This window comes from Glycine max, chromosome 14 (assembly GCF_000004515.6).
Source record: "Glycine max cultivar Williams 82 chromosome 14, Glycine_max_v4.0, whole genome shotgun sequence".
Lineage (NCBI taxonomy): Eukaryota > Viridiplantae > Streptophyta > Magnoliopsida > Fabales > Fabaceae > Glycine > Glycine max.
The window spans coordinates 5,939,561-5,952,163 of NC_038250.2; the positions used below are offsets into that span (position 1 = coordinate 5,939,561).

The 12,603-nt window shown below is 32.6% G+C and overlaps 1 protein-coding gene and 1 long non-coding RNA gene across 5 annotated transcripts; one reads left to right on the forward strand and one right to left on the reverse strand.

The window, feature by feature from the left end:
* The first annotated feature begins 154 nt into the window (after positions 1–154).
* LOC100812774 (phosphatidylinositol/phosphatidylcholine transfer protein SFH8) lies at positions 155–5,485 on the forward strand. Of its 4 annotated transcripts, none has more exons than XM_003544311.5 (14): positions 155–630; positions 931–1,234; positions 1,539–1,638; positions 1,768–2,034; positions 2,137–2,214; positions 2,318–2,419; positions 2,555–2,604; positions 2,696–2,795; positions 2,888–2,986; positions 3,143–3,259; positions 3,358–3,484; positions 3,955–4,352; positions 5,129–5,203; positions 5,315–5,485. In XM_003544311.5, exons 1-14 carry the CDS (start codon positions 597–599, stop codon positions 5,333–5,335), a joined length of 1,872 nt encoding a protein of 623 aa, XP_003544359.1. In that variant the 5' UTR covers positions 155–596; the 3' UTR covers positions 5,336–5,485. The 4 variants fall into 4 exon arrangements, with proteins under 4 accessions (XP_003544359.1, XP_006595925.1, XP_040865206.1 ...); XM_006595862.4 differs by having other exon boundaries at positions 2,888–2,971; XM_041009272.1 differs by lacking the exon at positions 155–630 and adding an exon at positions 685–841 and having other exon boundaries at positions 2,888–2,971.
* A 2,714-nt stretch (positions 5,486–8,199) lies between these two features.
* On the reverse strand, positions 8,200–11,088 carry LOC100798210 (uncharacterized). The gene is made up of 3 exons (XR_417890.4): positions 10,933–11,088; positions 9,805–10,168; positions 8,200–9,712 (listed from the first exon to the last, which is right to left on the reverse strand). It is a non-coding gene; the product is annotated as an uncharacterized lncRNA (long non-coding RNA).
* Between the last annotated feature and the right edge of the window lie 1,515 nt (positions 11,089–12,603).

Below are 12,603 nucleotides of genomic sequence, written 5' to 3' on the forward strand. Positions count from 1 at the left end.
GAACTTTTCTCATTTTTTCATGAACACCACTTTATATTATCCGTTATTATTACATTTATTTACACACAACTTTGATCTGATTTTTGACTTTAATGACAAACTAAAACGAATCCCCACTTTAATAAGCCAAAATTATTTTCTTTGTTTTTAACATCAAAGCCATAAAGCAAAAACGTACCTAGTCTCATGTATCATGTATGTATATAATACTATTAAGCACTCTCATAGGACAAAGCATTTGGTGAATAAATAAACATTCAAATAACATGGTATCGATTTGACTGGCAGCTGAGGAACCAGCAACCATCTCTGACTTTAGATTTACAGTTTTTCAAAACATATTATTTTCACCGTTTCATAAACAATTTCTTTCATTTCCTCTTCTTCTCTTTATCTTCTGCCGACATCGTCTATCTATCTTCAAAGTGTTTTCTGTCCAATACAAAAAAAACAGCATAATTATTATTATAATCTTTGTATTTCGGTTCTGGCTGAGGTTTCTGTTCCACTGAATTGGTTTTATCTGTTGGGGGCCTTGAATTTGATGTTTTCTTTCGTCCACAAAACAACTTTCATATTCATTTAACAGTGTTCACATGTCAGGGCCTCTTGATCGGTTTGCACGTCCCTGTGAGTACCAGTACCTTCATTTTTTAGATTTTTCTTATCTTTATGGATTCACTTATCTTATGTTTTGATCTATATCAACAAATCCGCTTGAATTAAGGCTTAATTCAGCTGAATTTAATCTAGTACTCATACAATAATACAAAGATTTAACATATGAGTAGTGGTTTGATAATCAATCTCTTTGGATTTGCCTTTAATGAAGAATTTAAAGGTTAAACCTCATCAACTTGTGAATTTTGTCTATATTTCTGAGCTCTAGAATATAACTGGAATGGATTGTGGTGAAATTTTATTTGATAGGCTTTGAAGGGTTCTCTGGTCATGATGAAAGGAGGGAGAGGAAATCAGATTTTGAGAACTCGGAAGACGATAGGCGAACAAGGATTGGTAGCTTGAAAAAGAGAGCAATCAATGCTTCAAGCAAGTTCAGGCATTCTCTTAGGAAGAAGAGCAGCAGGAGAAAGACTGCAAGCCGAAGCAATTCGGTTTCCATTGAGGATGTTCGAGATGTTAAGGAGCTTCAAGCAGTGGATGAATTTCGACAGGCGCTTATATTGGATAACTTGTTGCCACCGAGACATGATGACTATCACACGTTACTGAGGTTACTGCCCCTTATTACTTATATTTGAATATATCTGCAGAAGATAGATTATAGTGATCACAACTGATGCATCATGTTAATTTGTTATGCCTTTAGTAACTGTGACTCATCTATAATAGATTGGTTTTAGTCATAGCCTTCACTATTTCAAACTACTACACATAAAAATCATAACATTTTTCTCATGGCATATGTAGTTTACATGAGATGGTATCTTTGCATATTCACAGTTTGCATGCTTCTAACACAGATGACTTGTTTGCCTTAAAGTATAATATAAAAATTGAATTAACTGATGTTGCAGATTCTTGAAAGCAAGGAAATTTGATATTGAGAAAGCAAAGCACATGTGGGCCAACATGATCCACTGGAGGAAAGAATATGGTACTGATACAATTATGGAGGTGAGTTATCCGATTTGAAAAATATAATCAACTTATTTTGGTTGATCCTGTTTTATTTGATCAACTGTACTGTTTTTTTGAAATCGTTGTTCATGCTATACTACTTTGGTTTCCTGTCTTTCTCTTTAGGATTTTGAATTCGGTGAGTTGAATGAAGTCCTGCAGTACTATCCACATGGTTATCATGGTGTGGATAAGGAAGGAAGACCTGTTTATATTGAGAGGTTAGGAAAAGTTGATCCCAATAAGCTTATGCAAGTAACTACCATGGAAAGGTATTTGAGATACCATGTGCAGGGTTTTGAGAAAACGTTTGCTGTTAAGTTTCCTGCATGTTCTATTGCCGCAAAGAGACATATAGATTCAAGTACAACCATTTTGGATGTTCATGGTGTGGTATGTTGTCTGTCTAAATGATCTGGAAAGTTTCCTTCCACTATTTTAACTTAACTTTAGTCAATAATTGCTTTGGATTACTATGTTGCTTTATGCTTTCAGGGTTTCAAAAATCTAACCAAATCTGCACGGGAACTCATCATGCGGCTGCAGAAAATTGATGGTGATTACTATCCAGAAGTATGTGACTTTAGTCATAATTATTGTGGTAGTTTTTAATTCTTCATGGCTTCTGGACTTATTGTTCTGGTATCTGTTCTAACCTATAAATGTTTCTGTGCAGACATTATGTCGAATGTTTATAATCAATGCTGGTCCCGGTTTTAAGCTGCTTTGGAACACGGTGAAATCATTTCTTGATCCCAAAACTACTTCAAAGATAAATGTGCGTGCCAATTATTTGATCTTTTATTCTTTCTGTTTTAGAGTTTTATAGGCTTTCAATAAAATAATTATCTTTTACAGTTTACAGAGATAATCTGTTGGTATAGTATTGATTGATACTTCAATGTTCCATTAGGTTCTTGGAAACAAGTTCCATAACAGATTACTTGAAATTATTGATGCAAGGTAACTATGCAATAATTTTTGTTAATGGCGTTATTTATCAATCAGTTTGTATTGTTATTTGGAAATTCTGACTATCTGCGTGGTTTTTCAGCGAGCTGCCTGAATTTCTAGGTGGTAATTGCACTTGTATGGATCGAGGTGGTTGTATGAGATCTGATAAAGGGCCATGGCAGGATCCAAACATTTTAAAGGTTTGCTGCTTATAATGTAAAACTTGGACTCTGATTTTCACTAAATATTTAGTATGCTTCTGTGACTTAGCAGAAACAGTGTGTTCATGCAGATGGTTCTTAGTGGTGAAGTACAATGTTCTAGACAAATAGTAACAGTTTCTAATGATGAGGGGACCGTGATCGAATGTGATAAGGCATGTTATCCAATGGTATAACCATTTTAGACACTTCATGAATGAGAACTTTCGGATTTTATAATTCTTATAAACTCTATTTGTATTTTTAGTCATCTATTCTTAGACACTTCGTGAATGAGAGAACTCGTATTTTATGATTCTTATCAGCTTTGTTTTGGATTTTATCAGCCAATAAGAAGTAGTGATACATCAACAGCAGAATCAGGATCTGAAGTCGAAGATATTACTTCTCCCAAAGCAAGTGGGAATTATACAAACCCAAGGTTAACTCCTGTCCACGAAGAAGTAAGTGATCATGACATTGGTATTGATGTTGCAAAAAGATAGATAAGATACAAAAACATTGCAATAAATGAAATATAACTACTTTGATGTTTGTCCAGGCAAGATTGATTGGTAGGGCTAGTGGTTTCTCTGAGTATGATGAGTATGTTCCCATGGTTGACAAGGCTGTTGACCTCGGGTGGAAGGAGAAACAAGTAACAACTCAAAACTCATATGGCTCAACAGGTTAGAGACTCGATGCATATTCCCTGAAGTTATTGATTCTTATATGCCCCATTGTTAACTTGCTTTCATATTATTTAAGTCTACTGGGATGGAGAGAAACATGGCCATATTCTTTGCAAATTCAAAATATTTATGGTTCTTCTTAACAATATAACATAGAAAGAAGAATTAAAAAATTCACAATTATGCTTTAAAAGAATTGTGCTTTATATTTTTTTTTTCACATATATGGATTCATTGATGGGGTATTTACCAATGCATAAGAAAACGAATGCCAAAATTTAACCCTTGTCTAAGAAATTAAATATTTCTTTATAATGAAAAGATAAGAACTACATACATTTTCATCTAGATCAATTGAACAAATATTGCAAGGTAGTAGATTTTAGATTGGGATTTTAATTTTACTAACCAGGGTTATTGACATCCAAGAAAAAGTATAATTGTAATGTGTTTGTTCTTCTTTGCAGAAAATTTCCTACTGAGGGCTGGAAAATCTGGTGGAAACTGTGCATATATCTTGGCTGTTATCGTGGGCTTCTTTGTTGCCATTTTTACTTTTGTTCGTTCATTAGCACTTCGTGTGACTAAGAGAATACAAGACACAAAATCTGATTCTGCCAAAAATATGCCCAAGACGACTGTTGATTCAATAACCAAGGAAGAATCTCGTCCCCCGTCACCGGTTCCCAGATTAACAAAGACAGAATTCATCTCATCTGCTATGAAACGCCTTGGTGAGCTTGAAGAAAAGGTTGACATGCTACAGTCAAAACCAAATGTGATGCCATATGAGAAAGAGGAGCTGCTGAATGCTGCTGTTTATCGTGTGGACGCATTGGAAGCGGAACTGATCGCTACAAAGAAGGTAACTACATTTCATTCAAAATCATAAAATTTGCTCCAGGCTAAACAGACAGCAATTCCTGCTGTTTTACCAAGTCTCAAATTCTAAGAAAAAGGTTTTTATGCTTTGCTATTATTAGTCGTTGAACTGTAATTTTCTGGTTGTGAATGTGAAGTTACATGTAAGTTGAGTCTTCATATCATTATCTTCTTATGATGCTACCTTATTTTCAATTCAGTTCCAGATGTTGTAGGTAGATTACTGCTTAGCTTAGAGCTGTTGCTTCAATTCAATACATGGTTCTTAGCTAAGAGTCTTATCATAAAATTATAGGATCCTTGTTACCAAACTTTAAAGCAACTTCTCTGCTGTTAGATTATGTATTAGCTTAAATATGTTATTGGTTCATGTAACTTTAATGTTATTTTTTATTTTATTTTTGGTTTTGTAAGCTCATTTTTCTCATTTTAGTTCCCGTAAGTTAGTGCTTTTCCAATTTAGGTACCATAAGTTTTTGTTCATTTTTAATTCTTGTATGATTGTACCTTTTCAATTTTAGTCTCTTTAAGATAACAATTTTTTCATTTACAGTCCCTATAAATTTGCGCTTATAGAAACCAAAATTAAAAAAATATAAACTTACAAGAACTTAAAATGAGTAAAGTCTTTTATAAGGACCAAAATTAAAAAAATTATGAACTTGGAGGAACTAAAAACATATTTAAGCCTAATATATTAATGACATTGCAATTTACTGTTAAATATATAAAGTTTAATGTATTTTATTTTCTAAACAGGCTTTGTATGAAGCTTTGATTAGACAAGAAGAACTTCTGGCATACATTGATAGTCAGGAAAGAAGCAAATTCGAGGTAAGTAAACATGTTTGCATCTTTTATAGATTCAAGAGATAAATTCCAAATAATTCTTACTATCTTGTTTTGGAACTCTTAAAAGTATGTCCAATCTTTTTTGTAAAGCAGAAAAAGAAGTTTTGCTGTTGAAGAGATAACTGTACAGAACGGAGCTGTTCGGCAAAATGATGGAGATATATATTACTTCCTTTCCTGCTTGTATATTTTACCTGCACAGTACTTTGTCTTCAAGATGGCTTTTTAATTTTCATCATAAAATTCTTGTATTATGGAACTCTATTTACACGTCTACTTGTATGTCTTTCTCTTTCTCTTTGCCTCTATTAATTTGAATGTAGATGAATTTAACTACTGAATTATAGATAATTGTATGACACAAATAAAGTTTGATCCACCTTTTAAGTGTATAACTTTTTTATATATGTCTTGAAACCTCTCAAAGAGCAATATAGGAAATGCGAATGAATGTGTATATCCTATCTACGCGACCATGTCTCAATCAACAACGCTGGATCTAGACGTTTCTTGTGATTCATTGGACATATTACTATTTGTTCATCTCCACAGTTCTACTACAAATTTATATTTCATCGATAGAGTTTTTAACAAACCTTAATTTGATCTAACACAACAAGGCAACATAACACCATCAATTCATAATGTTATGTTACGATTTCTGTACTACTACTATTCTGGTCCGGTCAACAAATATACCATAGTGCTCACTAGTTTTGCGCAACCACAAACAAGCCATACCCATCAGTTTTATACGATTCTTACTAGTAGTAATGAACATAACATAATGCCTACTTGTTTTACCCAAAAGATTTAATTCTGTAACTGTATTTTCTTCATGTGCTCACCTTCAATTTTTTTGAGTTATTAACTTGAGGGTTGATCATTATAAAAGCCATTTTTTTCATTCATGCCCCGGTCCAGACTAGCGACCGTGTATTCTAAAAAAGAAGAGGTTTAATTAGTGCTTTGGTCCCCAAATTTATTATTTTAGTTTGATTTGGTCCTTTGATTTTTTTGGGTTAAATTTAATACTCTAATTATTAAAAAATGTTCAATTTGGTCCTTGTGTTCATTTTTGTCTAAAGCCGTCAAGTTTTTGCTCATATGTTCTCTTAAGAAAAGGACACATCATTTGTTATATAAACTCTACCGTTAACAATTTTTACAAAATGGATGATGATGATCAAATTGAAAAAAAAAAAATTAAATGACAAATTCGAATCAAAATAGTAAATTAGAGAATAAAAAATTAATTTAACCAAAAGAAAAAGAAAAACTAGTCACCGTGTAATTTGTTAGTCACCTAGAACTAGAAGAGAGCATTGTCTCCGTATGTAGCTTTCTGCAGATTCACAACACTCCATCCATCCAAACACAGGATATTATACATATTATACATCATCATTCAACAATCCAACAACAATAACAAAATAACCTTATCCTATTAGATAAGGTAGGCCACATGAATCACATTTTATTCAACAATTAATAGGAATGAAAAATCAATTGGATAATTTTTATATACTGTGCAGTTGCATCCATAAACAAGTTAGATACCATGTGTTGATGATAAAAAAATAAAATTAAGAATCTAAATTTATGCTCCTGCGGATTTTGCAGTGAGACAATGTTGGACGCAAACAAAGAATAGGTTGACCTCTCCATGTTATACCAAAGTAGCGACGACTAAAACAAAAATCAAACTCAAAATGAGAAGAAAGTATTAAACAAAGAATAGGTTGTCTTCCCCAGGTTATTCACAGCATAACTTCTATATTACTATCAGGTAACAAATAAGAGTATAAAACTATTTTATCTGTCATACCAGCCATGCCACGTATCACATCTCTGCCACAATTCGGAGTATGAGAAACAGCATCCTTTTTCTCTTCCTCTTTCTTCTCTTCTTTCTTTCTTCCTTTAAGGAGCCAAAACTCACAATTGTTGCTGATTTTCTGAATTTTCTAACATTTTTTATTATCCTTACTCGATCAGTCTCACCAACCACTGTCCAATGGTGGATCTAGGACCCGAAGTCAGAGAAGACAATTTATTTAGAAAAAAATCTAACACATAAAAATGTAGTATTGAATTTAAACACATGAAAATAAGAGGTATAAAATATAAAATTTTAAAATAAATATTTATGGTTTTATTAGAATAAGGGGATACATTTGTTTACCTTCACATTCAAATACAAAATTTTAAGGCTGCAAAATATAAAACTTTAAGATAAATACATGTGACTTTATTAAAATGAGGGGGTGTATTTATCCATCTTTATCCATGAATAGGTTGCCACTGTCACTGTCTTTTTGTCTAGATGTAGGACAATAGAATTAATTCCTTCAACAGTTGCAGGCTGGTGCAGATCTCTTTGGTACTCTTGATAGTACGTTCCAATCTGGTCTTACTCCTTAATAACTTGGGAACGCCACATTTGATCGAAAGATCACAATCTGAAAGCATAACATGCCCATCCTCCCTCGCAAGCACATTCTCTGGCTTCAAATCCTGCACACTATGCCCATCATGTGAAAATACTTTAATGCCAACAGTGTCTCAGCTGCATAACACTAGTGTAGTGTTTTCCAAAACTTACTCAAGTATCTTTATATAATCATAATAATATTAAGTTTATTACACTCTCTAATATGGCTACAAACCACTGTATACACAGTTTATTAACTTCTAAAATTTATACTAATTATTTTTCATTGGATAAATACTCAAATATAACGACTTATTTTTCAAATACAATTTGAGTTTTAGACACCTCTCTGTGACAACAATAACCAATACAAGCAAGAATTTCAAATAATCGAAAGATTGATAATCAACTATCAATTCCTCTTAAGTCAAAGATGGTCATGGCTTGTATTGCAAAAACCACACCTTTATGTAATTTTTTTAAACAAGCCTGAAGGATATAATCATCTAACTAGCTACTTATGACAAGTATATCAATTATATGATTCAAGAGACAACTCTCAGACTTAAATTGATGATCACAATCATTCCACATACAACAAAAGATAACAAAGGTTCAACACATTATAATAACAATCCATAATAGAAATTCTAAGTGCACTAACAAAGATAAGCTTGTTCTACAAATGTAGACAAATATGATCTAAAAGAGTAGTTTAATGTCAGCAATTGACATAAACTACATTCTATTGGGATGAGACTTGCTGGTAGAGATATTGAAGATCTTCAAAATGTTTATCAAAATCATCAAACCTTTTGTCAGCCCTTTGAAACCCCTCACGTACAATATCTGTTACCCGGCTGAATCCATCTTGTAGACCTTGCGTACTAGAGAAAATTCAAATTAACATATCACTATCAGGAGTTACTTGAGGTGCCCAAGGTTGACTACCTTGAGGCTTTTCAGCACTTTCTGAGTCACCACCCTCCTCTCTATGTTCCATAGGCATTGACATGTTTTGATCGGCATGTTGCCACACTCCATCAACTTGTATGACTTTGAATTTCTTCAAGCTTTTTTTATTGAAACGATTAGACCAACCAGGTAAACTCCCATTCTCTACACCAAGATGAATGCAATGAAATTCCATTATCTTGGTTATTAGTAAACCATATGGAAGGGGCATCCCATTAACCTTGCACTTCTTCATATGTTGACAGATGAGGTATGGCCAATTTGATTCGAATCCGTTGGTTGATAGCCCAAAGAAAAAAAATGTCTTCTGTCAAAACTAGTGCATAGTTGCTCCCGCGTGGCATCAAAATGTGCACGAATACATAATGCAAGAGTCTATCTTCAATTGTCAACTACCAGCATTTTTACAGTTATGTCCCTGCAATTCAGGTCTAACCATCGCATCCAATGCCTGACCATGATGATACCCAATGTTGTCAGAAAGTTTGGAAAGCTGAAACTTGTGTCCTTCGTACTTCAAATTAGCTATAGCCAATCAATCACGTGATTTGACTCGAATCTTCACTTTACAAATCTCAGAACACAAGTCACCATTGTCCAATATGGTTAAGTTTGCATAGAAAACTTTTATCAGGTTCAGATAATAGGTACCCTCAAGTGAGACAAAAGTATCAAGTCCTTGGACGGAAAGTAATTCCTGACATTGAAGACCACTAGTCACAAAGTAATCAAAATCCATTATCTTAGGATGGACGAGATCCCTTAAAAGGAAATCATCAGCATATGATGTCATTTGTTTTTGTTTTCAGAAATAGAGACTATGATCCAATATATGTGCAATGTCCTCAGATGCTTCGGGCTCAGGTGATTGAGGTTGAGATGTTTTTTGCCTTTTCTTTTGTTTGCCATCTCTACTTCCTTTTTCCTTAGATAAACTTGACATTGCCCCTATCCATAGCTTGATGAATTTGCCTCGGAATACATTCCACGAGTCCCGTGGCACGATGTGAACCATAAAGTTCCTCAAGAAGATCATAGTGCCTCACTTGAGAAGCTCTCCATTTCACAGCCGATGGTTTAGTCTACATGAATAATATTATAATATTACAATTGGATAACTAAACAATAATCATTTGCAACAAATGAATTAAAGGAAGTGTATAACAACATTTACCTTTATTAGTTCATCCCAAACCATCACCTTCAGCCCCAAACCTCTTTGTCATTGAACTCCATGCAAATCCACTAAGACCATTGAATAGGTCATGAACTTCACACCATCTATCTTTCATTGTTTTTTGTCTATTTTTTACATGATTTTTTTGTAACATCCGTTAATCCTGAATCTCTCAAGGTTTGGACAATTTTTGTGTAAGCTTGTAGTGTCCAACTTCCATCTATCCTACTATTACCTGCTCGAGTTTCTTCAACCATTGCATTTAGTAGATGGTTGTCCATCTCATCCGTTCACCTTAACATCTCTCTTACAGGTTGACTATTATCACCTACTTGTCTCTTTCCTTTTCTCATTTTGCAACCTATAAATTTAACATAAATATTTGTCCATAGAACAATAATAAGGTCAAGTTTACAATAAAATATTTCCACCTCATAAAATGAATAAAGTTCATACACAACAAATGACTCAAATATCTTTGTTTTCTTTTTATACCTATTTACATCCTATTTGTATGTATGTATACATCTAAGGCTTTAAAGAATGCCAGCAAGAGTGCAAGCACACTTGAGTGTGTGTATCTGCGCAATATGGCAGTTTCACCACATACACAACAACAACTCTCATTTAATGGTTTCAATTAATCACAGTGTTTAGAAAAATGATTGGATCTATTGTTGTTGTTGCTGATCATGATAGTTAGAGAATGGAAGAAATTCAGACCATCAAACTATTTTTGAAAATTTTAATATCCTAAACAAAACAAGGGTCTGTTGTCATTGTTTAATCCAAATCCATTTGCAAAAATAGCCACAAATCAGTTGCCCAAATAAAATAAAATAACTGTTAAGCTCATAAGCATAATCGATTATGCTTATTCGCATAACCGGTTCCAGGCCAAGAAAATAACAAATTGGAGCACTTTGGACAATGGAAGAAGCATGTATGTGGCAGATCTGAATTCAAACCATACACAAAAACAGAAAAAGTGAGAATAATATCAACTAAAACAACTTGACTCAGCTCCATATTGGACATCCAACAGAACATGGAAAAGGGAAAAAAAATAAAGAGCCAACATGCGTGAAGAAAAAAGAGACCGAAGAAGAATAAAATAGCACATACCTGCTGCGTGCAGAAGAAGAGCAACGTGCTCAGTGTCAATTTCTTCGCACTTCCGCTCATTTGAGAGAGGAAATATCGAATCCGAATCCTCTCTCGCGCTTTCTCTCTCGCGTTTTCTCTCCTACTCTCTTCAGCACAAGCATGAGCCATTAGATTAATTCAATGGTTCTGATTTCAAAACAAAAAACGACACACACAAGGAAATTGGTGCAGACTCACGTTTCTTTTTGGCATTTAGATTTTAATTATCAATACTAATACAGAAAATAAACTATATTCTTTAACCAAATAATCTAGGTTCAAATTCTTGTTTTAAATATGTAACAATTATGTTGGAAGAAAAAAATATCTCACTTTTTGTGCATTTATCGAGAACTCATTTATATCAATATAATTATCAACAAAAAAAATACGAAAAATAAACCATATATGATTAAATTCTAAACTCCATAATAAATAACTTAAAATTATATTTTATCATCAAATAATAATGGATAAAAATAATTATGAATTGATGTAAATTGAAAAAATATATTAAAGAGTTAAAAAAAGCCGAGAAAATATGTTAAAAATGAATATTTTAACGGTACTAATTTGAATTTTAAATATAATTTTGAAAATAATTCAAAAATAAAGTATTTAAATATATAAATTATTTTTATATTATAAAATTTTTAAAAAATTTAATATTTATACATTGAGGATCTTTTTTCTCTTTCTTTTCAATCACTTAATCAATCTTATTTATTTATTAATACATTACATAAGAGAAAGAATGTTATCCTGTGGAAGTGTGTATAGATATGAAACCTCAGAAGCCTTGGTTGCGATAACAAGGTATTCCAATAATCGTCCATGCATCAATTTAGAACTTGTCAGAGGCTTTACCCTACAAGCATGGACTCCAAAGAAACACACGGAGCTAGAGTACAAAAGTAAGCACAAGATAACAAAATAAAGAAATTAAACTTCAAAGAATAAAAGAATAAAGCTTAGATAAGTACAAAAATGTGAAGTTGCATAGTATTGAGACGCAAGTCTCTGCAAAGGCACCAAAAAAACCCATTAACTCGTTGGCAAACATACTGAATAATCAAGTAGTATTCAATAAAAATATCATTGCCTTGGATACTCGCGTAATACTTGACAAATTTTATAAACATTTTACTATCTAACGTAACAAATAAAACAATAAAACCATAACATTCAATAAAACACAAGTTTGAAATTATTTTTGAGTTTCTACATAAAAATACTATAAATCAAATGAAGTTAAATTTCATCGAATCAAACTCTCTTTACAATAAAGTACAATATCCATCTTGAAATTTAATATTAATATCCGTCATCATTCAAAAATAATGTTCTAATCTCTAATTCTTTGATGAAAAAGAATCTATGTTCCTCTATTAAATCTCAATCCCTTATACATTTAATAAAAGGAACTTACTTTAAGCTTAATGACTCAAAGATACAATAACCCTCATCCAATTCCTAACTCCAAGGTTTATTAACTGCTCTATTATGATTCAAGATGAAGAGGGTATTTTCCAATCATAATTTCATCCAAAAATCAAGTTATAGAAGTATTTCTCAATAACAAATCATAACAACGATTAAGAGTAGAAGTAAAACACTAATATTAAAAAACAAGATGCATATATAAACATA